The sequence below is a fragment of the Maylandia zebra genome, linkage group LG1 (assembly GCF_041146795.1).
Source record: "Maylandia zebra isolate NMK-2024a linkage group LG1, Mzebra_GT3a, whole genome shotgun sequence".
Taxonomy (NCBI): domain Eukaryota; kingdom Metazoa; phylum Chordata; class Actinopteri; order Cichliformes; family Cichlidae; genus Maylandia; species Maylandia zebra.
This window is the reverse complement of record NC_135167.1, coordinates 6,849,677-6,876,727: the sequence shown is the minus strand read 5'-3', so window position 1 is coordinate 6,876,727 and position 27,051 is coordinate 6,849,677. Positions and strand designations below refer to the sequence as shown.

Genomic DNA, 27,051 nt, shown 5'->3' with positions numbered 1-27,051 from the left:
ACCCATACTAAATATTATCATTATATTTTAATTAAATGAAAACGGATTATAAGCAATGTATAAGTGAAGCTTCTACATATATTATTTTTTGAACGTGACGCCACCCCCGCACACCTCCGGGGGTATTACTGGTCTGGTCTGGTCTGGATCGCTTCCTCAATGTCACGTTTGTTGTGTGTAAAATTATTTAACGTCTGGCTGCAAGATTGTGTATAAGTGTGTGGAACATGAATAAATTTAGCTGTATATTGTTTAGCTCACTGAGTACCGTATGTCGACAGCTGTCTGCCCCTCTGAACGGAAATACGGCCTCTCTGTAAGTGCTTTATGGCTATGTTTTCTTAGCATTTATGTTAGCTGGCGGCTAGTTCTAGGCTGTAGCATTTGGATAACAAATAGTATTTTAGATGACACCTTTATAATTATGATTACAATATCAACAGAAGATTATGTTTAATATGACAGGTTCATAAAGTTGTTGCTAATTAAATTGCGTGTGTACAGATGTGGAAGCAGAGCGTTGCAGCGGACAATATGCAGCAGTGCTATCAGGCATCAGGAGAAAGAAGCATCCTCCAGCGCAGAGACTGCGAAGGACTTCAGGTCAGGCACAAATGTACATGCAAATGAAATGAAACAACATAAAGCAAGGTGTGCCAAAATGTACAGCTCAAACCGCCCCAACGCGGTTCTTGAACTCTTCTGGAGGGATGCACCATCATTTTCCAGAAAGATATTGCACAATTAGTTTATTTGAGAGCAACGAAGAACGCCCGAAAAGTTCACAGGCGTCTGGGTTGACTGCAAAATATATTGTGGATGGGGCATTTTGACATCCTGGAAGAAACTGGTTCCATTAGGATGGAAAGAAGCTTATATACTGATTTGCAGTAACTCTGTCTCCAGGTGGCCCATCCAGGTAGCCCTCAGGGGTACCCCTGAGCAAGGTACCGGTCCTACACACTGCTCCCCGGGCGCCCAATGGCTGCCCACTGCTTCACAGAGTGAATGGGTTAAATGCACAGAGGAATTTCCCCACGAGGATCAATACATTAAATAACTGACCACAATATTATTTTCTGAAATTTTTGGTATTGAACCCATTTGTATGTATGTATGTATGAGAGTATCTATCTATCTATACACTGCACACACATATACATCTGTTCTTCTACCACGGTCAGCTCATTGTGTCTGTACTGCATTGTGCTATGGCCTCTGGGTCTCCAATTGAATTGATGGAATGCACTCTTGGTCTCGCTATATACATAAAACATTTTTAAATGTAACTGGTAGCAAATAGCACAGTGGTCACACTTACTCCTTTCCCCCTATGCTGCTGAGGCTTTTAGGCTCTCCCAAATTCAGCTGGGTATCCTTGCTAAAGTACTTCCAAAATGAAGTAAACAAATGGAAGTTTGCTTAGCAAATGGTACATTCAGCTGCTCCCTTATTTCCCAAGGAGTCGCTACGGCAGATGGATCCACAAATTTGATTTGGCACAGATTTCTATGCTGGATGCCCTTTATGACACAACCCTGCCATTTATGCAAACTTTTGGTCTCCTGAAGCACAACATGCGTCTCCTCATGGAGTTGAACCGGGGAGCTTTCACGTGTAAGGTGAATGTGTTAATGGAATGGGGCCAGTTGGAAATTGGTTTGGCAAATGAAAGAGGAAAAAATGAGAGGGAGACATTCCTCACCTGTCACTTAATGGAAACTGCCATCTGAAAGTTATTTTGTTAGTTGGTTATAAAATATAAAATCAGTTTCGATTACCTTTTTTTATTTTTTGTGTCACACTGTTTTCCGGGGTCTGTAATTTGACAATCTGAGCAAAAGGAGAGTTAAATCAAATCGTGATAATATAACAAAGCCCCCCTGGATGTCCTCACTGTTCAGCAGTCAGCAGTTCAGGTTTTATCTTTAATTTGAATTTATTTATTTAAAAGGGACAGTGCAGTTTAACATAGTTCAAGTGCAAGACATGAAACTGATGTACCGCACATAGGTTTATAGCTACTGCTAATTTTCAACAATTGTCCCTTGTTGGGCTTACAATCTAAATAGATACATTTTACAATAAAACATACATTTTCATAAAACCAAATTACATCATAAATACAATTACAATTAATAGACAATTTAAAATAAAATTTAAATCATTAGTTAAAATGACCACAACTTTGATTTCCCTTTAACCTTCAATGTAAAGGATCTAATGTCTGTAATCAATTTGATATCGGTTGGAAGTGTGTTCCACAGATGACAAGCCTTTATAGAAAAAGCTGACTGACCGAATGTAGATCTGCAATATAATATCTTGCAGTTGCCGTTCACCTTACTCCTAGTAATACGATTACTATCTTGTCTCTGGATGTATCTATTGAGACACTCTGTGGCCATCCTATTTATACATTTAAAAACGAATTTAAGAAAACACAAACGATTAAAACTCTTAAAACTAAGTAGATTATATTTCTTTAAAATGTGACAGTGATGCCACCGAACAGATTTTTTTATCCATTATTTTTAAAGATTGGTTATATAAGGATACCACAGGCTGAATTGTAGATGGTGCTGCTTGGGTCCAAACTGTCATACAATATGAAAAATGAGAAAATATAGAATGCATAAATATCTGAGCTGCTGAAGTGGGTATATAGTGCAAAATTAACTTAAAACAATTCAGATTAGCCTTGACCATCTTAGAAATCTTCTTTACATGCTTGTCAAATTTAAGATGTGAATCTAAGATTATTCCTAAAAACTTAAAATCTTTGACCTCCTTTATTTCTTCGTTCCCTAGGTTGATTTTAAAATCATCAGATGAACTTGAAAGTTGGCAGTTAGCTTTTAATATCCCAGTGTCACAAAATAGATTGTGACTAGTAAAATATCACAATCTATTTTGAATACTCAGTAATATATTATGGATATATGTAATCATTTTTCAGTTTGAATATTTGACATCAAAATAAGAACTTGTAAAATCCTAAACTTACTGCTAATGGGATATGGATGAATTGGCACAAACCATGTATAGCGGGGGGTGGAGGGGGCACAGCTGTAAGAGGCTGATGGGGTGTTGTTTGTGAATGTCATCATTCAAAAAGAAAGTCACCTAGGAATTTCAACCTGATACCATAAGGCATAGCTGCTAAGGTCCAAATCTCCATGACCTTGAACTCAAGGTCAAAGGTCAAGTTTTCTGAAAATCTTATGAACACAATAAATTGAGAAGGATGTTACCTAGGATTTTCATAGCTGCATCTATTAGGAGGTTCAGTGGTATGTTTTTGTTTTATTTTTTTAATGCATTCACTACTTTATTTCCTGCAGCACTAAAAAATATCAGCTGCTTGTTCTTGCTAATGTGGCCTGTATTGACATTTTCAGTCACATAAAAAAAGTTGTCTTAATTTTTTTCCCTTTCTCATTGCTATTCCTAACACATGTGCACCACAGTCATCAAATCTGCGCCCTGTCAACCACAATTTCCACCACTGTTTACTGATGGCTTTCACGTAGATTTAAATGTTCATTGTCTGCTTGAGCAGTCTTTCTGACTAAAGCTTCAGTGATGTGTACTTAATCTTTTCCTTCCACCATCTTAATACAAACCCCGAATTAACAGGGTTTTCATACATGTCCCACAGCATGACTGTATTGCTTACCTTTATCATGTGGTGCATTGATGTGAAAGGATGCTTGTCTTCATTCATTTATTCATGTTTTCTCTTTAATTTAACACCTGCCAGCATCATGTTTCACTGTCTACTGTCAGCAGACTAAGCTCCATTAAATAGAAGCACAGCCTGCTGCAGTATTATCATTAATGGCTAATCTTTGTTTCAATCCTACAGCTATTTACCTCCACTGCCTGGACATGACAGCACACTGAGATGGGGTGGGAAGAAGTTTGAAGACTTACCAATTGTTCACATTAAAGCCACATACAACAAGTAAGTGAAAGCAAACTCTTACATTTGTACTTACAATGTAAGTGTCAGAAAATATCTCTTAAAGAATATTCAAGATTCAGTCAGCACTTTCATTATTTTAGTCTTTCCTCTTTGTAATTTCAGACCCATTTGCCGTAGTGTTCTGATTTTATTAAGTAACCATGAAACCTGCTTTCAGAGGGAAAATTGCTGCTTGGATCTGTTATCATAATTCAGTGAAATCAGATGTTCTGCTGTGATTTAAATTTCCTATTAACAGTCATGGTGGCCATTGCTAAAAGCCACATATTAGTTAGAGTTCACGACTGCTGATTTGTCCTCACTGTAAAAATGCCTGGCAGTTTGCGACCCAGTAACTCGCTGTTCTCTCTACCAGCACTCACATCCAGCTGACAGACAGCGCAGGGCAGTCCGTGGTGAGGACATCCTGCGGAACAGAAGGTTTCAAAAATATCAAGAAGTCGACGCCGATCGCTGCTCAGACTGCGGGCATCTCTGCTGCTGCGGTGAGTTCGATACAACACAACGCTGGGCCACCTCATTATCCCTGCAGAAGATTGTTCCAATTAAATTAAAATTAGAGACTACAGCATCTGCTGCTTCTCCACTTTGTGCAGCAACACTTAATTCATGAATATTAAATGTTTGCTGTAAACAAACTGGCTTCTCTGAGGATTTTATAAAGGCTGTAGGCTAACAAAGTTATGGTCAGACAGATTTTCTTTTTCATTTGTTGTAATCAGCATAGTTGATAAATTAAGTTTTATTATAATGCTGCCATATTCAGTAGAGTTAAATTATACTTTCCTCTCATCAGTTTTTAAATGTTTTTGCTACAATTGAAAATTAAAAGTAGCTGTACACTTTTATTATCAGAATCAGAATACTTTATTGATCCCTGGGGGAAATTATTTTTTGTTACAGTGCTCCATTTTAAACCAACATTAAGACAAGACAGACAATACGCTAACTAAGAATAGTACAATATATACATATACATACATACATACATACATACATACATACATACATACATACATACATACATACATACATAAGTCACTTATAAATAAATATTTGGAAAAGAAACATGTGTAGTTGTAGCAGCAAACAGTGTGTTAAGTGGATGCGTTGTACAGGGAGATGGCCACAGGCAGGAATGATTTCCTGTGTCGTTCAGTGGTGCTTTTCGGTAATCTCAGTCTCTCACTGAACGTGCTCCTGTGACTGACCAGCATGTCATGGAGTGGGTGGGAGGTGTTATCCAACATTGTCTTTATCTTGGACAGCATCCGCCTCTCCGACACCACCTTGAGGGAGTCCAGCTCCATCCCCACAACATTGCTGGCCTTACGGATTAGTTTATTAAGTCTGTTGGCATCTGCGACCCTCAGCCTGCTCCCCCAGCATGCAACAGCATAGAGGATCGCACTGGCCACAACAGACTCATAGAAAATCCTCAGCATTTTCTGGCAGATGTTGAAGGACCTCAGTCGCCTCAAAAAATAGAGACGACTCTGGCCCTTCCTGTAAAGTGCTGTGGTGTTTTTAGCCCAGTCCAGTTTATTGTCAATGTGTACTCCAAGGTATTTATAGTCCTCCACAATGTCAACACTGACCCCCTGGATTGAAACAGGGGTCAAGTGTTTCCTGGTCTTCCTGAAGTCCACGATCAGTTCCTTGGTCTTTGCCACGTTGAGCTGCAGATGATTCTGCTCACACCACGTGACAAAGGAGTCGACCACAGCGCGGTACTCTGTCTCATCATCCCTGCTGATGCATCCAACCACCGCAGAGTCATCAGAAAACTTCTGAAGATGGCAGGTCTCTGTGCAGTGGCTGAAGTCTGTGGTGTAGAGGGTGAAGAGGAAGGGGGAGAGGACAGTCCCCTGTGGTGCCCCTGTGTTGCTAATCACCTTGTCAGACACACACTGTGGGAGACGTACATATTGTGGTCTTCCTGTCAGGTAATCAACAATCCAGGACACCAGAGAAGCATCCACCTGCATCGCTGCTAACTTATCACCCAGGAGGGTCGGCCTGATGGTGTTGAAAGCACTGGAAAAGTCAAAAAACATGACCCTCACAGTGCTCGCCGGCTGGTCCAGATGGGTGTAGACACGATTGAGCAGGTAGATGATGGCGTCCTCTGTTCCGAGACGAGGCTGATAAGCGAACTGAAGGGGATCCAGATGTGGTCTTACTATGGGTCGCAGCTGGTCCAGGATGAGCCTTTCCAGGGTCTTCATGATGTGGGAGGTCAGTGCCACGGGCCTGTAATCCTGGGGGCCACTGGGACGAGGCGTCTTTGGTACAGGGATGAGGCATGATGTCTTCCACATCACCGGGACCCTCTGCAGACTCAGACTCAGCATAAACAGTTTATGAAAGACTCCACACAGCTGGGGGGCACAGGTCTTGAGGACAAGGGGACTCACTCCGTCTGGTCCAGCAGACTTGCCTGAGTGAAGTCTCCTCATTTGCATCTCAACCTGGTATTGAGTGAAGGTGATGGGTGGGGGAGGGGTGTCAGGAATCTCACAGGAGGCAACATGTGAAGAGAGAGGCTGGCACAGTGGTGTGGCTCTGGATTCCAGGCTGACTGCAGGTGAGGTTGTGGGGGTGGGAGCAGACACTGTGGTGTCGAATCTATTGAAAAACAGATTCAACTCGTCGGCTCTATTCTCACCTCCCTCAGCTCCCCTGCTGTTGGTTGGCCTGAATCCAGTGATGGTCTTCATGCCCCTCCACACCTCTCTCATGCTGTTCTGCTGGAGTTTCCACTCCAGCTTCCTCCTGTAATTGTCCTTAGCCTCTCTGATCTTGTCCTTTAGTAACACCTGGACCTTCCTCACCTCCTCTTTGTTGCCCCCTCTGAAAGCCCTCTTCTTGTTGTTGAGGAGGGCTTTGATGTCCTTAGTCACCCACGGCTTGTTATTTGGGTAACAATGAACAGTCTGAGCTGGAACAATGGAGTCGGTGCAGAAAGTTATGTAGCCTGTGATACACTCAGTAAGCCCATTGATGTCCTCGGCGTGAGGCTCACAGAGTGTTTCCCAGTCGGTCACCTCGAAACAGCTCTGTAGTTCGGCTAAGGCCTCCTCTGACCACCTCCTGACAGTCCTGGTGGTCACAGGTTCCCTCCTCACAATTGGCACATAGCGGGGGGTGAGGTGAATCAGGTTATGATCTGACCTACCAAGTGGGGGGAGGGAGGAGGAGCTGTATGCATCCTTGACGTTAGCATACAGTAAGTCTAAAGTTTTCTCTCCCCTGGTGGGACAGTCCACATATTGTTTGAATGTTGGTAGTGTATTGTCCAGTGATACATGGTTGAAGTCACCCGAGATCACAATAAAGGCACTCGGGTGCTGAGTCTGTAGCCGAGCTATGGCAGAGTGGATAGTGTCACATGCAGCTGTGGGGTTAGCAGAGGGGGGAACATAAACAGCCACCAAGATGACGTGAGAGAATTCCCTGGGTAAATAATACGGCCTGAGTCCAACAGCACACAGTTCAGTGTCCGGGCAACAAATCCTTTCTTTGATTGTTATGTTGGCAGGGTTACACCACCGGTTGTTAACTAAAACAGCAAGCCCACCTCCTTTCCGCTTACCGCTAGCGATGCTGTCCCTGTCCGCCCGAACAGTGTGGAAGCCTTCCACGGAAGCATTCTCATCGGGAATGTCCTGGTGCAGCCATGATTCGGTGAAACACATCAGGCTACACTCTCGGTATTCCCTCTGACTCCGTACCAGTGCTGAGAGCTCGTCGATTTTAATTGCCAACGATCGCACATTTCCCATCACGATAGACGGCAGACACGGTTTAAACCTCCTCCTCGCTTCGAGCCTCCGCTGTCTCACCGTCACCTTTTTTCTTCTCTTCTGTCCTTGACCTCTGCATCCCCGATGTGTTTTCCTCCAAATTTCAGCTGGTACTTCTGCGGGCCTGGCCAGCGAGCCGGCCGGCATCAGGGCGATCAGCTGATCTCTGGAGTAAACAGTCCGTGCGTGTAGGAGATGTGCCGCGGTCCCGTTCCTTGATAAAAGTAACAGTTCCACAGCCACCAGAAGAACAAAAACTCTCTCAATCCACATGATTGAGTAAGAGATAGAAAACGGAGGAAAATACAAGTCAGAAAAAAAAAAAAATTAATTAATTAATTAATTAAAATTAAGAGTCTATTCTACTGGTTTTGAGGGGTGGAAATCTTAAAGAATAATTCTTGTTTACCTCTTTGTCAATTAAGCCTCTTTGTATACATACCTAAAACTAACAGTTGAATACCTCTGGTTACTTTCTCTTGTAATGGCTGCTAAGCCGCGAAACTGTCACAAAGTAATGAAAGCTGCAGTTACTGTTTGTTGAAGTCGATCTTAAGACTCTAGTGAATGACATTAATTGGAGACCTGCTTATTCTGAACATGTTAGAAGTGGCAAAGCAGAGAAAAAGCCATAGACTCAGAGCAATGGTGTGTCTAAAGCTTCTCAACTGTGTTTTTAGTCAAGATTACTAATCACATCTATTAGCCTCAGAACCAGGAGAGGATTTCATTTGTTGGCTTTATTGGACTTTTCTGAACACCGGAGTCAAAGGGATGCTGCTCATCTCAGATTTTTCTTCTGTCCTTCTGCACAGAAAGCTACAGCCAAAGGAGTTAGCTTTGTGCGTGTTGTGGTCAAAGGTCTTGGTCCTGGGCGTTTGGTGAGTAGTTTCTATAAAGAAATCTTTAAAGCTATTCCAGATAAAACTACGATTTATTTTTAATTAGTGTTATTATTTTTGTATCTTGTTGTTTGGTCTGTCTTCAGACTGAAGACAGTTAACAGGGATGGAAGCCTCATTAAAACAGCCTATTAAAAGAATTGTTTTGGCTTAGTAGATGATAAACTTGTACTCGTACTTTTATTTGGTATCGAAATTTGTCATATTTCTGTTAAAGGCAAGCATACAGTCATAACCCAATAAGACAACCAATGAAAAGAGTTGGCTTATTTTCAGACGACTGGACAGGCAAACATGTGAAACTGAAACTTCTTAATATTATATGTAATTTTACCAACATACTGTTACAACATTACATAGATCCTTAACCTCTGAAGCAAATTCTCTGATGGCTGTACTCTGGGAAAACATTGATTGTTTGGTCAGTATGCTCCCATCTGTCTTTCTCATTGGGGTGAGAAATTGCTGATGTTATTTTCACAAGTAGAAAAATGCTACACTGACAGCTCACCAGGACCCATCTATTGTTTTTTGCAATCGGAGGAGCAGCCTTTAGTACAGCAGCCTTCAAAGACATCATGTTAAAGTTATTGGTACGAGTGCATTTTGCTTAAATGTGCACAAGATTGACTTTTTCCTTTTGATTAATCTCATTTTAAAATAAAATGAATTTTATTTGTGTTACCTGTTTATTATGTTACCCTATCTGCACTGTTTGAAGAAGGATTAAAAAAAAAAATCTAAAAAAAAAAATCAAGGAACCATTTGTATGAAGAAGGAAAATTTACTGCAGGATAACAGGATGAAAATGAAACTAGTTTTGTTCCGCTGACCCTGCTCTGTGCCGATATGCAAGTGGGCGGTCAATACCAGCAAACCTGTCACAGCATGAAGAAGTGGTCCTCTAATTATTTCCAGACTTGTCATAATGAGGATAATTTAAGGAGCGGCAGACATGTTGATCTGTTCCCATTAGCTTTCTTAATGAATGAATGCATTTTTCTCTGCTCTGCAGTCTGCAATCAAAGGTCTGACAATGGGAGGTCTGGAGGTGGTATCTATCACTGACAACACCCCCGTGCCACACAATGGATGCCGCCCACGGAAAGCCAGAAGGACGTGATCTTTGTGTGCCAGAATGCACTGCAACAGGAGGAAGCTTTTGTGTTGAATTATGCTAATAAAGAGTTTTGTTGTGTAGCTTTTCTGGCTCTGAGCTGACCTTACAAAAAGCATTTTGGGGAAATAATTGCAGATGGGTGTTATTAATGAGCAGAGAACAGGCTTCTCAGTCCTCTGCTGCTACTGTTGGCAGATGAATAAACCTTCATTCTCACTGCAGGCGCTTTTATGTTCATTAGTAGACTGATGTTTGTACACAGCACAGAAACGGCTCTGCGTGGGAACAACTAGTAGCCACAGGAACCCTTGATCCTGACTATGCTACACAGCTGAACCTACAGGACTGCAGATTGATGCAAGATTGCCCAAGTTTAACCTTCTTGTGTGCCTTTTTATATTTTCAACTTTCAGCACATTAGACAGCCACACATCTATTTAACATGATATCAGTACAAAAGTCTCCTCTCTTCCCCCCCCTCCATTCTTCTTTTCTTTACATTTTGATAGGAAAATGGGAAAGAAATGCATGGATTTTTTTTTTTTAAACATGCAAGTATACATGTGAATGTAGGATTTAAGGCACAAACAGTTTCTATCATTCTAATGAGCTTGAAAGTCAATATTTGATATGACGACCTTTATTCTTCAACCTAACCTGAACTCCAAGCAAACCTTGTCATTTCTTTAAACAGCCGTCAGGAACAGTTCCCCAGGCATCTTGAATGACAGCCAACATTTTTCCTTTGATGATGGCTGCCTTTTGTTTCCTTCTCTGTCAAGACGATCCCACATTGCTTGAACAGCGTTGAGACCCAGGCTCTGGGAGGCCAGTCCATGACTCATAGTTCTCTACTGTGTTTTTTCCATGCATGTATGGCGTTTACTGGCAGTGTGTTTGAGGTCATTATCATTCTGCAAAAATGGAGCCGTTGCCAGTCAGATGCTTTCCAGATGGCTTAAATGCTGGATAGAAATCTAACCGTAGCATTCTGCATACATGCTGACAGTGATTTGAACCAAAAATTTCAAATTTATTTTGGTCATTCCATAAGACCTGCTGTCAGTCCAGTTCTTGTGTATTTTGGCATACCTCTGCCTTTTTGTATCTGTTTCCATTTCCTTTAGAATGGCTCTGTAACATCCACACGCTCACTGAGACCATGATGAGACTTCAGCGAACAGTAGATGGATCAATTCGAGGCCAGATACACGTCTTTGGTCCTGTGTCAGGTCTTTGCTGAACTTTGTCGTATTTCTTAAGGGATTCACTTTCAGATCTGTTCATTTGCTCTACATCAGAGGTAGGCAACCCCAGGCCTCAAGTGCCGGTGTCCTGGAGGTTTTAGATGTGTCCATGACCCATCACAGCTGATTTAAAGGACTAAATGACTCCTCACCATTTCTTGAAGTTCTCCAGAGGTCTGGTAATGAACTAATCATTTGATTCAGGTGTGTTAACCCAGGGTGGGATCTAAAACCTGCAGGACACCGGCACTCGAGGCCTGGAGTTGCCTACCCCTGCTCTACATAGTATTTTAACTCCTCCCACTTCATCTTTAGTCCAGTTCATCTTAAAGTACAAATATTATTTTTACTCCTGTTAAACAGTCTTTGGCATTTTTTTGTAGATTTTGATAAATAAATGGGAACAAATTATGTTTTTGCAACAAGCTGCTAGCAACAAAGTGCCTAAATATGCAATTAATTTCTTTTTCTGAGTTATGCTTAGATAGAACACTGGTTCACCCTTGAATTAGGTGCATTTTTATGCTTGAATTATTCATAGATCAGTGTTAGGTGCCTTAACAAAATAAAAAATTGATCTGAAAATGTTCAAATACAAGGACTGGACTTAAAATGAATGAAAAGGCACCCAATGTTCAAAGAAAATTCTTTAGAGCAGGGGTAGGCAGCTCCAGGCCTCGAGTGCCGGTGTCCTGCAGGTTTTAGATCCCACCCTGGGTTAACACACCTGAATCAAATGATTAGTTCATTACCAGACCTTGAAAGATCAATCCTGAGTGGGGAAATGTGGAAATGGAAGCAAGTATATACCAAGTACCATCAATTTTATTGTGTTTCAACATCTCTTCAAGATTTTCTTTGAACCTTTCTGGATATTTTTAACATTTGAGACACCCAGAAAATTTTTTACACCTTAACAGGTGCAAATGTTTTTAACCTAGTCAGTTAGTCAGTTTTACCATATAAGTGCACATATAGTCAGTGCACGGTTTGGACAAAAATAGATTGCAACAGATGAAATGACTTACAGGGTCATGTGTTTGTGGGTTTCCAGTCTAAATGCTTCAGAGCTTTTTAAAAGCCTCACTGATACAGTGGTGATGAAAAAAAATACAGTATCACAAATAAAATACACGAAGACTAATCTGATGCTTTTGACCTACAAATATTGTATTTCATTAAAAGAACGACTACTATAACATGTGGCTTCCTGCCTGTTATGCCACCTCTGACCCCTGGTGACCCTGAATTGGGTACGTATTTAAGAAAATAGATGGATGAAGAAAAGTAGTTTTACCAACAATCTCCCGCTCTGCCTCAGGTTAAAAGCCTCATCGCTGCATATTTCAAACAACACAATGGGAGCCATTTTGTAAAATGTGGAACAGAACTGAGACTTATTGTCCTGCTGTTAATACAGACTCCACTGAGAGGTCTCATAAAATGCCATCTGCAAGCTAAATATTTTATTCATCTGCGTTCACATGGTATTTCATACACGCTAGAGGTGTTACCAAACTGATAAAACATGACTTTCTAGATTATTCTTTTATAAAGAGAGCAGCTGCAGTATCCAAACTGGAACGTACTGCAAGAGCCCCCAACTGTATTACACTGCATGTATTTTAGAACGCATAAATGAATAAATCTTGTAATTAGGCTGATCTTCCAAAAACAACACATTACCAAATCTATTAATAAAATTAGGGATACATATGCTTGTTATCGCACATTTTCTAATTTGATTAAAATAATTTTGTGACACAAAGGAAAGAAAGGAAAATTTGAGTCCAGCAGTGGATTTTGTCTCTACGCTTGCATGACCTCGGATTTTAGCTCTGCTGAATACCAGAAACAACAGTGTAAATTTTTTATTCTATTCATCTTTATTTATGACACCAAATCATAACATTTGCCTCGAAGTGTTTTTTCCTCAAGGCATCACCTGACCTACCCCTGACTATATGCTTTTTTAAAAGTAGAGTAGAGAGGTTGTCTGCCTCCTGAATCCAAACTGGGAGCTGGTTCCAGTGAAGAGGGGCCTGAAAGCTAAAGGCTCTGCCTCCCATTCTACTTTTAAACCACAAGCTCTCTATTGGGGTGATACAGAACTATGAGTTCTTTAACTCATTCACTGCCATTGACGTCTATAGACGTCAATTACGTTTCCAATGGGAGGGGCTAGAATACAACCTCGGGCAGCTTGTCAGTGAACATCAGACTGCTTGAAATGTATTTTTCACAAAAAGCTCGTTTTCTCCCTTTTTGTGGTCAAAACAGGCATTTTTGGTGGAACCCACCTCTCTTCTACAGCTGATTACTAAAGAATGGCAAATGGTAGAAACAAGCTTTTTTTTTTGGATGGAAGAAGAGAGTCTGTTCTTCATTTTGGTAGGTTCAGCGTTTATATGATCATAACACACAGTTTTCTGTGGCTCTTCAAAAATGAGTAAAAATGCTCAAAAACCCTGGCAGTGAATGAGTTAAGATAAAATGAGGCCTGATTATTCAAGACTTTGTATGCGATCAAATAAAAAGTTTAAAAAGGTTGTATTCACCATGATGTCATCAGTTGATTAACAAAGTTTTGAGCCTATGAGCTGTTGCTCATAGGCTCAAAACCCCAAGCTGTTGAAAATAGAGATGGGAATTTTGACTGAGAAACAAAGGACACTGGATGCTCACACAGCAATGACGTGTCAGTTAGGCCCACTCTAAAGCATACCCTACCTTACTTTCTGTTTTACCCTACAAGAGACTATAATTTACATAATGAATGCCATGCTGTACTAAAGGTGAGTCCATAAATGCTTTGCTTTCCTTTTTACAATCAACACTGCAGGGAGTGCAGAATTATTAGGCAAATGAGTATTTTGTCCACATCATCCTCTTCATGCATGTTGTCTTACTCCAAGCTGGCTCGAAAGCCTACTACCAATTAAGCATATTAGGTGATGTGCATCTCTGTAATGAGAAGGGGTGTGGTCTAATGACATCAACACCCTATATCAGGTGTGCAGAATTATTAGGCAATGTCCTTTCCTTTGGCAAAATGGGTCAAAAGAAGGACTTGACAGGCTCAGAAAAGTCAAAAATAGTGAGATATCTTGCAGAGGGATGCAGCAGTCTCAAAATTGCAAAGCTTCTGAAGCGTGATCATCGAACAATCAAGCGTTTCATTCAAAATAGTCAATAGGGTCGCAAGAAGCGTGTGGAAAAACCAAGGAGCAAAATAACTGCCCATGAACTGAGAAAAGCCAAGCGTGCAGCTGCCAGGATGCCACTTGCCACCAGTTTGGCCATATTTCAGAGCTGCAACATCACTGGAGTGCCCAAAAGCACAAGGTGTGCAGAGAGCTCCAGTCCGACTCAGACGCCAGCAAGGTGGAGTACTGGTTTGGGCTGGTATCATCAAAGATGAGCTTGTGGGGCCTTTTCGGGTTGAGGATGGAGTCAAGCTCAACTCCCAGTCCTACTGCCAGTTTCTGGAAGACACCTTCTTCAAGCAGTGGTACAGGAAGAAGTCTGCATCCTTCAAGAAAAACATGATTTTCATGCAGGACAATGCTCCATCACACGCGTCCAAGTACTCCACAGCGTGGCTGGCAAGGAAGGGTATAAAAGAAGAAAAACTAATGACATGGCCACCTTGTTCACCTGATCTGAACCCCATTGAGAACCTGTGGTCCATCATCAAATGTGAGATTTACAAGGAGGGAAAACAGTACACCTCTCTGAACAGTGTCTGGGAGGCTGTGGTTGCTGCTGCACGCAATGTTGATGGTGAACAGATCAAAACACTGACAGAATCCATGGATGGCAGGCTTTTGAGTGTCCTTGCAAAGAAAGGTGGCTATATTGGTCGCTGATTTCTTTTTGTTTTGTTTTTGAATGTCAGAAATGTATATTTGTGAATGTGGAGATGTTATATTGGTTTCACTGGTAAAAAAATAATTGAAATGGGTATATATTTGTTTTTTGTTAAGTTGCCTAATAATTATGCACAGTAATAGTCACCTGCACACACAGATATCCCCCTAAAATAGCTAAAACTAAAAACTACTTCCAAAAACATTCAGCTTTGATATTAATGAGTTTTTTGGGTTCATTGAGAACATGGTTGTTGTTCAATAATAAAATTATTCCCTAATTCTGCACTCCCTGTACAGGTGAAGTATCACTGAACTAAATCCCTATTAGCCCTGGAGCTTTATAGTTCTGAGTAACGAAAGAAAGAAATACGGTTTTGGAAAAACATCTGAAATTATGTCTCAGAAGGTCAGATTTAGAAATCAAATATTTAATTATAAATCATATTTTTAAAAAGCATGACTGAAAATAGAGATTTTGTACACACTAGTTATACAAAAATACAATTTATTTTGAGTCGCAGTTTCTTTACACAAACATCTAAACTCTGAACCAGGCAAAAGTCAAACCACAAATGTAAGATATTAGATATTGTAGACTCCAGTCACAGAGTTCCTGTCCCATCTTGGCTTCTCTCACCAGCCACACATTCAGCAAAACATCAACAAAACAAAGCATAAACATCGAGTGCAACAATGCTTCATAACGACAGAACATAAATAACAAATTGAAAGTACATTACAACAGGTTCCACACACACCGCAAAATAAGCTCACAACTGACAATGACACTTTCAAGGGAAATGATGGAATTCTGGGAAATCCTGGGAATCCTTTTAACAGGAGTGGAAGTTTAGTAATGGGCAAAAGACTAATGATTATCCCAGGATTTTTTATGCTTCCCAGGGCTTTCCTCTATTCAGGAAAATACCATTTCCTTCATCATCAGGTGTAATGCTGACAAAGTTGTAAAGTGTCTGAATTAAGCCACTCTTTACATCACATCACTCATATCTTTACAGCAGCAAATATATGGTTTGTAAAATGACAATAGAGTCAACAACTACATGGACTGTAGCCATCTGCAGAGTGGGAAGTTTACAACAGTACTGGAGAAGATTGTCAGTCAAATCCCTTCTGGATAGGTTACAGAGAACAAATTGGAAAAAGTCTTCAGCATCTTCTGCTGATGTTGCCTTAACAAAGGCACTTAACCAGAGAGTGTCTCAGACAGCCATGAGACTGTGTTTAAGAGTGAAGCTGGGCAGGGCTGAGAAACAACGGCAGAATTTGATGAGACAAGAGCTTTGTATTTAATGCAGCAAAAGCATCTGGAGCGTATTAAATATTGCACTTTGAAAGAGGGAGATGCAACAAGGAGATTAAATATTAGAGTTACGAGGAGTGATTGTGCATAAAGCCCTCTCATTAGGAGACATAAAAGGAAAGAAAGGTTGGCACTGCAAGGTAAGAGCAGGAGTGGATTTGGTGGAGGAGTGTCACGGGAAAGTTTTGCGTTACTCTGCATCACTTCCCCTGCAGGTTGCTGAGCTCAATGTCATCCTTGCGGCGCTTTTGTTGGGTGAAGAGGGAGCTGAACGGGTAGAGCTTGGCTTTGGCCGGATAGCGCTGACCAGCAATGTCCACCTCGTAGTCCCCGCGGTTGATGAAGTCAGGAGTGATGGCTGTAGGGAGCCCCTCAGGGCCAAGGGGTGGAGACACAAAGCCCAGGCAAACATGGCGCTCCAGGGTGTAGCTGTAGGCGCTGCTGGTGGTTGTCCCCGCTAGTTGATCATTACGATAGACGGGCTCACCCCACCACGGCCACAAGTCGAGCTCGGTGTCATGGTCCTCCAGAACCAGCATGACAAACCGTCGTGTCACACCGTCCTGACGCTGCTGAAGCAATGCCTCACGGCCGATGAAATCTGTGTCCTGATGGAGAGAAAAAGGCAGGGGGTGTGAAGAAGATGACGATAAATAGAGGAAATTAGGCCCTAAGAACCTTCACTAAGTTAGTGAAGATCAACTTGAGTAAACAACACAATGGCCCTGCTATGTGCAGCTCTGCTGGAGTAGCATAAGACCACCATGTTTTAAAGTCACCCACCTTTTTTTTAACAACACCATAAAACTTAAAACAGTCTGTGAAACCAGCGTTAAACTGTAGATGCCTTTAATCAGCACCGCGCTGACACTGCTCTAAGCAGCAGACAGCTCACCTGATGTTCCACCCTTTCAAAATGAGACAGACAGTAAACTTTACACCTGCTACTTTAAAGTGCCACCTGTTGTGCCTGCGGGTGCAGCCCGGTGACAAATTCCCTGCTGCATCATGACAAAGACTGCACCAAGATGTTGAGTGCTTTAATTATTCTACTCTTCATCTCTCATCTTTCAACCATTTTAAAGCAAAAGAGGGAAAGTTTGAAACTTAATAAGTAGAGTCAAATAAAGCATCTTATGCATTTCTATCATATTGGCAAAGTAAAAATGTAGCTGACTAACTGATCAGTCTATTAGGATGAGGCAGTTCGATGTACAAAGAAAAACAGTCTCCAATATGGGTAGGATCAGATATTATATGTTTAAAACTGTCAACAGACCTTGTCAAACTTGACCCTGAACTCTCGTCCACACTCCAGCGGGGTCGTGAAGGCGTCGAGGTCTTGACCCCAGAAGGCGAAGAATTTCTCTATGCGTAGACTTCGCAATGCGTAGTACCCTGCGTTACGGATCCCGTACTTCTGACCCACTGACATCACCTCGTTGTACACGTGCAGTGCGTACTGTGGAGAGCAGAGGAACGGGTGTCTTATACTCTATATGGCATTTCCGGTACACTGAAATGTGAGAGTGTTTTTTGTTTTTTTAAACACCATCATACATGCCAGGTTCTCAGTAATCAGACAGAATAAGCCATGCAAAAATCATATCACTTTTAACCATTAACAATAAAAACACAACAACACATGTGTGACACTGAATTATCACAATTTTAAGTCCTAGAGTCCTGGTGACTCTTTCCTACATTTGCTACAAGAAACTGGATATTTTCTAGGATTTTCCTCTGGAAGTTTGTCTTGTGAAGATACTTGTATTTTATAACAACAGAGTCAAGGCAGCTAAGGACACTTTGATTCTCTTGGGACTTTAATTGGACATAATTTGACAGTATAATTGTGTAATAAATGTTTTATCCATCCTTACACCATTTTCTGCTTTTAAAATGATCGTTGTAGTATAAAAAAATTTAAAAAAAACCCTCCTCTTTCAGCCATTCCTGAACTTCACACTGCAATCATCCATTTTGAAATTTGAAAGTCTTCTCTGGTCCACCAAAACCTTCAACCACAACTCTGATCCTCATAAAAGGACAAGTTAAACCCTTGATTGTTTGTGTTTTTCACTCATTCATCCTTATCTTCTCACAGTCTAAGGTTGATTCCTTATTAATACACTTTTACTTCTACCACCTAATAAAGCTTTTTTTTCAGTTCTTTCCCAGTAATGATGTATTACAAGAAAAAGATCAGAATCAAAAGATATTGTCAGAAATTTTTGAATAATGTTTCATTTTTTTAATCCTATGGCTATGCTTAACTCATTCACTGCCATTGACGTCTATAGACGTCAATTACGTTTTTCAATGGGAGGGGCTAGAATACAACCTCGGGCAGCTTGTCAGTGAATTTTATTTTTTCATATATTTGTAAATAAATTGTTTTGATAAAACATAACCTTTCTCAGTGTTATTTCTGTTTTATAGAAGTGAAAAACTATTTTATATGTTAGTGTCAAAGGCACTTTTCTGCTTGAAATGTATTTTTCACAAAAAGCTCGTTTTCTCCCTTTTTTTGGTCAAAACAGGCATTTTTGGTGGAACCCACCTCTCTTCTACAGCTGATTACTAAAGAATGGAAAATGGTAGAAACAAGCTTTTTTTTTTTGGATGAAAGAAGAGAGTCTGTTCTTCATTTTGGTAGGTTCAGCGTTTATATGATCATAACACACAGTTTTCTGTGGCTCTTCAAAAATGAGTAAAAATGCTCAAAAACCCTGGCAGTGGGGAGTTACCTGATTTGAAAATGGCTGGCAGTGAATGAGTTAATTAATTTCCTGTGAAAGTAAAAAACAAAACAAGAAGTGTTGTTTTTTTGTAAATGACTTGTTGTCACCCACACTTTGGAAAACAACAATAGAAAAACAATACTTATTTCCATCTTTGGCATTTCAAGATAAAACCCAAGTTATAGAAAAACTAAATGTTGAAGAATAACGGGGAGTTGTGTGATTAACTGTAAAAAAAAAAAATTAAAAAAAAATTAAAAAAATAACAACTCATGTAACATACTCATGGGTTGTTGTCACTTTATCAACCATCCTGTGACGAGGTATCTATTAAATATCTGTGTGTGTGTAGGACTGCACCTCAATGGGGATGTAGAGCATGAAACCTGGTTCCCCAGTGTGAGTCATGCTCATGACTCTGATCCCGTTGGCATAGCCCACACTCATCTCCTGTAAACACACATGCACATAAACATGGTCAGTTTACTCCTCTTGGCAGGGTGAAGAGACAGACTGATGAAACAGTCATTTAAAAAAAACAAGCCATCAGCTTTGCTGTATCTAGCTTTCCCTACCTTACAGAACATGGAGGGGAAATGGTCAGGTGTCATGGAAACATATGACAGTTCAGCAAGAACATCCATAGCTCGAGGTCCAATCAGATTTAAAGCTGAGAAGAATAAGAGTTATAAACACTTAACAGACTTTCTGGTTAACAAAGCCCACATCTGATGTTATATTACACATGCAAAAACAGAATCTGGTACAACTGTTGCTCACATTTTACACAATTAAGATGACTGCATTAAAAATACACAAGATCTACTTTCAGACATGTAATTAATGCCATCCCTCCACAGACTTCATCCCTCTGGTGTCTGATTTTTAAGGTTATTTAAATAACTGGGTTACAAGTCGACAGTGGATTGTTTTGACTTTTTGCATTGTTTCTCCTTTTAAATGTTATATGAGCACTAGATGGCGATATCAGAGCAGAAACCCCAGTTGCTGCATGCGTACCAGTGTACTTCCAGCTGACATCCTCTAGGTGGAGGTGTGGGTCATTAGGCATGTGCTTCTTTATCCAGGACCAACAGTGGACCTGCTGGTCCGTTGGAGAGATGATGAAGAAGCTGGACAGCAAATGAGAAAGTAAGCAATTTTTAAAAAATCTGTCATGTAGTAGTATCTACAGTGCCACTGCACAGATGTTTCAAACCTGTTCTTGCTGAGGCGGACCACACTGCAGTCGTTCTCATAGCCACCTCTCTCATTCAGCATGCCGGTGTGGACAATGTGTCCAACGGGAACATCCAGGTCATTGGCACAGAGATGTTGCAGCAGTTCCAAGGCTTGGTCACCTGTTGACTGAGCCATCAGGACAGAGCAGAGGATTTAACCTGAATACTTTTAAAGCTAAATGCATTAATTAAAATTGCCTGCATAATTTAAAGAGAAAAAAAACCCCCAACAACAACAAAAAATTTTTCGAGTAGCTAGTACAAACATACATACATAACACTGATAAATATCATATGCTAGCTGGGTATGACCACATAGACAACAGTAGGTAGCACAGCAGCAGTTTTTCCCCTCTCTGCAACCCAGTTCTAATTCTAAGTTTTCCAAAGTGGTTCATGACTCACAGTGAGTTCGAATTTGGTGAAGGAGGACATGTCGATGACACAGACGGCCTCTTTGCAGCATTTCACTTCTGCTCCAACTATGTCAAACCAGTCTGGCTTATAAAAAGTCTTACTCTGGTCCAGGGACAGCAGATCTACAGAGAGAAACAGTCCAATTCAACCAAGTAATTTAATTCATTAGACAAAACTGCCTTAAAATCCGTCAAAATCATTTGCAGTCCAAGACTTTGACTAAAGTATTTTTGTACCACTGCTTCTCACTGAGACAAACCTTTTCCTGGAGGAACAAAGTACTTGGGCCTTTCAAAGCCATGTTTCTCCATCCACCGAGCCCCCTGAGTGTCCAGGCGGTCGTACAGAGGACTGGTCCTCAGCTGGCGTCCGGTCTGGAAGTCCCACCGGGGAACCTTCAGCTCATACAGCAGGGCTGAACATTGACACACAAATATTAGAAGGAGAGATAGCAGAGCAAGAATTAGAATATACTGCACATTATAATAAATATCCAACACCTATAGGATTTATAATAATTTAGCTAAAGCAACAGCAGAAATTAATTATTTAAACAGTACACCAAGGTTCAGATGACTATACAGCCTTTCTCTACTTAAAAGCATGAACCAAACACCCAACAAGGCTCACTACTCACGCATGACTTCCATCACTCTGTGTCTCAGGAAGGTTCGGCTGCTCTGCAGGTTGCCAAAGCGTTTGATGTCCAGTGGCCAGACATTGGCGGTGGGGTAGCCATAGGTCATCCACTCTGCCAGGTACCTGGATACCAAACCACACAACAGGCCATTTATCCCTTCTTGTAATGCAAAAAAGGCACGTCCACAACACAGTCTTGATCGCTGCAACTGATAAACCATGGCTGAATTATTTCAGGTGACCCAGTATTGATCACGTGCTTACGTCTAGTCTTAACAGATACAATATATATATATATATATATATATTTGTTCTTACTTTCCAGCCCCTCCAGCAAAGGCCAGGCCTGAGGAGTTCATCCCTGCCAGCACATAGTACCCAGACACACCTGGGGTCTCACCCATCAGACAGCGCATATCAGGTGTGAAGGACTCCGGACAGTTGATCAGCTGATGGATCTCAGCTGACTCGAGACTGGGCATTCTCCTCAGCAGGGCACTGAGCATCGGCTCTGAAGGCGGAAAACAAAAAGTGCTCTAAAATGTAGCAAATGCAGATGATAATTTAATACAGTTCACTCTAATTAACTTAAACAACCAACCACACCATAACCAAGAAATATTAGTGCTGCTTCTTGTTCTTTTGCTCACCTCTATTGTTGTACAATTACTGAAAAACCCTGAACCACCTCTCACCATAAATCATCTAAGAGTCTAAAGGTTCCAGCTGCAACCTTAACCCATGTTGTTCCATCAACAGTCTAACATGTTATTCCAAAATAAATGCTGAAAATGAAAATTAAAAAAAAAAAAAAAAATCTAAACCTAAAGACATCCAGGTTAGTATCACATAAGAAAAAAGAAGGCAGCAAATCTTCATATATTCGAGAATCCATAACCAAGGTGTTTTTGCCCATTAAGATGATTTATTTTTAAAAATTTAATAATGGATTAACAAAATAATCAAATGAATTGCAGTTCTAACAATATCTATTACAATACATTAATATAATATACATTCATAAAATACAGTACATTCTAACATTATATATTGTGATGGATTCTTTCAACAACCTTTTCAACCCCTACACTTATAAGATAAAATAAATGGGAAAATAACGGCTTCAGAGCGGTCGATCACAGACTGGTTTGGTGATGTGTGCTGCTATAATAAACTCTTGTTTTTATGGCAGCCTGGTATGAGAAATCTCACATTACTGATTTAAGGCCAAGGCAAACAGTCAGGTGTATTTTTACATGTGTACAGAGAGGTGGGTCAAAATCATTTAAGGTAGCCTTAAACAGAGGTGGATAAAAATAGATATGCCCAGTCTTGCTTGCTTCCTCAGTCTTCTGTAGCTGTTAAATGAAACCAATGAAGGTCTGACTTTGTGTTGTTATTTGAGAGGCAAACCTCATATATAATTTTCAACATTTTAAGACGCAGTCTACAACTGTGGCTATTTTACAGCTAAGAAAAACTAAACACACCTTGCCTTTGTGCTACATTAATGACAGGAGAGTTGATCAAGTGTTCTTCCTATTCAGTTACTCCAGCCATTAACATTATACAATTCAGTGCTGCGGGCAAGACTATTTCAGCTGTCACTGGGCAAGCAGCAGAGTATTGTAAAGTGCCCGACTAGTATTGTAAGGTTAAAGTCCTGCAATATTAGACAGAAAACACCAACAATCTAGTAACTCAATTTGCGCAAGTATTCAGTAAAGATTGGTAGGAAAACGTCCAATTGACAGGCTGAGACCCCCAGCAGAGCCAGGCTCATAGTGGGTCAGCAATCTACATGAAAGTGGTAGATACAGCTGTTACTAGAACCTGACATTCAACATAGGTCGATAAACCATGTTCCTAAAGCTGGGGTTATTTATTTGGAACAATTTTTAATGAATAAAAATACAACATTAATACTTTTTTTTTTTTTTTTTTACCAAAGTGATCCCAGTCCTCCTGCATGTTCTGGATCTCCAGCTGGTTGCGACCCTCAGTGAAGATGGGTTTGGGGTTTTTCTCAAAGCCTCCTGACAGAAGGCCTCCCTGCCACGGCCGTGCATATATCCTGCCATCCATATCAATCACCACTAGCAAAGAGACACATAGTTAGAAACATCTCCTGGCTGGACTTGTTTTTAGCCTTTCAGCAGGCATTACCATATTGCATATTGCTAAGCACATTATTTGGCTAAGTAAAAAGGTACAGCCTGTGCCCTAGTTTTTTCTTTTTACTATGGGACTAAAAAAAAGGACTAGACATAATTGTCGATCTGATATAAATTGCAATTCGTTAATTAATTTGCCAAAAAACAGGAAAAAAAATCATGAAGTGAATGTTCTTTAATACAGACACGATTTCAGCTGGCTACACAAATTGGACTTTAAAATTCAATAGCGTCTACTGCAAAGGTTACTTCCTAGCTTTTTAATATGTGAGACCTGGTGTCTTGGGTGGAAGTGGCTCCTGGAGAGGTTTGGTGAGGAGGTAGAAGTGTTCACATCCATGGAGGGGAACTGACACCTTCGTCTCACTAGCCTGGCCCAGCTCATAAGCCCACTGGAGCAGAAACAGTCAGAGCAACCAAATACAATCAGAACAATGTGTAGAAACAAGATACTTATAGTCACCATAGGAAACAACTGCTTCAACTAGTTTCAGAGGGAAAAAAGATTATGAAATAGAATTAAATTATTATTATTATTATTATTATTATTATTATTATTATTATTATTATTATTATTATTATGATGAAGGAGAAGGAAAAAATTGCTGCCTGTCCTGCTTACATATTTTTGACCAAGCATGACACTGAATTTCCACAGAAACAAAAGTAATTCCAAAATGTTTACAGAGGGGTTTTTCTTTTTTGTCACAGATTCCATTTCTCAGTCTTATTAATGCATCTCCCATAGAGCAATCTACCTGTCCAGCACAGCTGACAAAATATTCACATTTAATGGAACCACGGTCAGTCTCTACAGCTGTTACACATCCCTTCTCTACCAGAACCTGCTGAACACTGGTTCGCTCCATGATCTGAACCCCTGAAGGAGAAGAAAGAGGAAACAAAGGACAAAAGAGGAGGTTACAATTATAGGGTGGGCCAGCAACAGCAGAATACACGATTTATGGTCTACCAAACCAAACTGCAAGTTTGTGTTACCTTGTCCAGCTGAAGCCACAGCAAGGGCATGGTTAACATCTGGTGGAGACACGACAGCATCTTCAGGAAGGTGGAGTGCGCCTACCAGGTCATGAATGTTAACAAGGGGGTGGAGTTTGGCCACCTCTTTAGGTTTAATAATATTACAATTGATCCCCATTACCCTGTGAATGAAGTGAAAGGGTCAAAAGTCATTTATGTTTTTAAATCAGTGAAAGGGGACAATCAGCTGACACTATTATTATTTTAAACAAAAACTTTTGAGTCCCCAAAAGCTTGTCCTCACAAAGCCACTAGAGCTTTACAGCTTAATCCACATAGCTGTGGTCTAAAAACTAACTACAGGACTTACTTCAGCCTTGATGCGAGGCGCTTAAGAGAAATGAAGCGATCCTGATTTTGAGCCAGACACAAAGACCCTGTCTTCACATAACCTGCAACACATACCACACACCACATATGACTCAGTCTATAATTAGTATTCTAGCTTTGCAGCTTGTTTATTGCTGGTGCACATCAAATGATATCTCGGACTTCAACAAATCTGAAATGTTTCTAAATGCATTGAGACAGAAGGCAGTATGTCACAATTTGCTCCCTTGTCTGTTTTATGCTTTAGAAGCTATAATCTGGGAAGATACAAATGCAAACTGTTCTATAATCTAAATTAATAATTAACATTTTAAAAAATATGTGGTGATGTGCATGTGGGAACTGTTAACTATCAGCACCAATAGTAAAATGGTGAAAAAGCAAACCCTTCTAAGAATAAAATAGTTTTAAAAAATTAAAAAAGTTAAATATGACAAAAGCCAAATTCTGTAAATCATCCCACCTGTTTTAACCCCCGTCTCCTCCTCCAGCTGCTGGTAAAGACTACTGGAGTAGTTGGCCATTTGACACTCGATGGAAATGGGCTTGGCCACGCTGACAATACCAGCACATAGTCTTGTTGTTCCTGCACCAAGTCTGGTTAGGATAATAATGGCCAAGAAAGTATTAACACAACAATATCAAATCTAACATTTCTTTCCACTATCACCTCCTAATGTTAAAGCTATCCCTACTCTCATATAATATCAGTGGTCTGAGTCAATAACATAAAGAACATCTCTCTCTTCGTGCTAATTTTAAGACAACAAACACAATGGCTTATCTTCAATTTGTTGAGCTGAAACACTCACCTGCCCTGCTCAAGTAGTACAATATCAGTCCAGCCCAGTCTAGCCAGGTGGTAGGCCACTGATGTTCCCACAATACCTCCTCCACAGATGACAACCCGGGCCTGCCTGGGCAATGGAAGCAGCTGGGAGTCTCCACTGACAGTCAAACACCGAGGGGAAGTCCAGAGACCCCTGCCTACCAATCTATACCCCGTCTGGTGAAGCAGCCGCAGCCGGGGGAGCATAACAGGGGACAGAGCCCTGGAGCTCCGCACACAGCTGGACATAGCTGTGCTTTCTGCAATAAGAGACACGGGATCTAAAGTTACTCTATAACCTTAAATAGAGGACAGTACCACAGTGAATACAGCAACAATGACCCTAACTTTACAAATATCATGATATAATTTTAGTAACATATGATCCGTTTTCTACAGTTTGCAGGGTGTGATATAGACCTCTTGTATTATTTTAAGTTGCTGTATTTTTTTAATCTGAAATAATTTGATATTTGCTGTAGATAGGGTTGTGTCAATGTCACAGTTTCATTTTAATTTGGCTAGGTAGATACTAATAAAATTATTACTACACCACAATCTATACATCTCTGACAGTACTGCTGACCTTTTCTGCTAACAGCATGGATTAGTTTGCGTTCTAAAGTTGCTATGTCAGGGCCTTTGAAAGTGTCTACTATAAACCAGATTAAATTGTCAACACTGGAAGTCGCTAGTTTCCATAAGGTTACAAAGATGCACTGCTGTTCCTAAACTTAAGTTGCTACATTTAGCTTAACCAGACATAATCGAAAGTAAATACAACATTAAACACTTTGAATAGGGCCTGGGAAATCAGCAAGGTGAACTTACAACAGTCTTGCTTGTATTATAAAGACTGCTGTTAGCCTTGAAGCACTGCTTTAGCTTTACTTGTATTCTTAGCAGCACAGCTAGCTTTAGCTAACAACATGTCGGTATCTTTGTGATTTTTTGTGATATTTAGATTAGTGGTAGATACCTAGCAGACGTGTAGATGACCAAAGTCACGCACAAAGTTCCTAACATTTGGGGGGTATGTGTTGGTACTACTAAAGTTAGCACTACTGATAATGTTAGTCACATAGCACAGCTTAGGCTATCGAAAAGCTAGCCAATGTTTATTATTTTTGCTAACACGACGGCTAAACCAGGCAGAAAATCTTCTCTAATCATAACACTTATTTTTCACAACTACATTAAACTTACCGATTTAGTTAAGTCCAGTGATTATGATATTTCAACAGAAGGATAGTCACTAAGGTGTAACTGAAAGCCAAATTCAGAGACTCCCGTTAGTTAAGTGGTACCTCTTCCGGTATAACCCTTCAAAATAAATTACGTCTGCGTCTTTTTAGAATGGCTTCAGTAGCGGTGGAG

General features: G+C 40.5%; 2 protein-coding genes across 2 annotated transcripts; one reads left to right on the top strand and one right to left on the bottom strand.

Moving 5' to 3' along the window:
• The first annotated feature begins 121 nt into the window (after positions 1-121).
• mrps11 (mitochondrial ribosomal protein S11) lies at positions 122-9,966 on the top strand. The gene is made up of 6 exons (XM_004539761.5): positions 122-316; positions 505-603; positions 3,869-3,967; positions 4,344-4,473; positions 8,610-8,675; positions 9,712-9,966. The coding sequence occupies exons 1-6, from the start codon at positions 228-230 to the stop codon at positions 9,817-9,819; spliced, it is 591 nt and encodes a 196-aa protein (XP_004539818.1). The 5' UTR covers positions 122-227; the 3' UTR covers positions 9,820-9,966.
• A 5,457-nt stretch (positions 9,967-15,423) lies between these two features.
• Positions 15,424-27,026, bottom strand: pdpr (pyruvate dehydrogenase phosphatase regulatory subunit). The gene is made up of 18 exons (XM_004539762.3): positions 26,881-27,026; positions 25,658-25,934; positions 25,309-25,442; positions 24,826-24,907; positions 24,474-24,637; positions 24,233-24,354; positions 23,749-23,866; positions 23,247-23,396; positions 21,619-21,811; positions 21,299-21,423; positions 20,921-21,076; positions 20,650-20,783; positions 20,223-20,371; positions 20,024-20,136; positions 19,579-19,673; positions 19,364-19,453; positions 17,539-17,721; positions 15,424-16,867 (listed from the first exon to the last, which is right to left on the bottom strand). The coding sequence occupies exons 2-18, from the start codon at positions 25,921-25,923 to the stop codon at positions 16,460-16,462; spliced, it is 2,682 nt and encodes an 893-aa protein (XP_004539819.1). The 5' UTR covers positions 25,924-25,934; positions 26,881-27,026; the 3' UTR covers positions 15,424-16,459.
• Between the last annotated feature and the right edge of the window lie 25 nt (positions 27,027-27,051).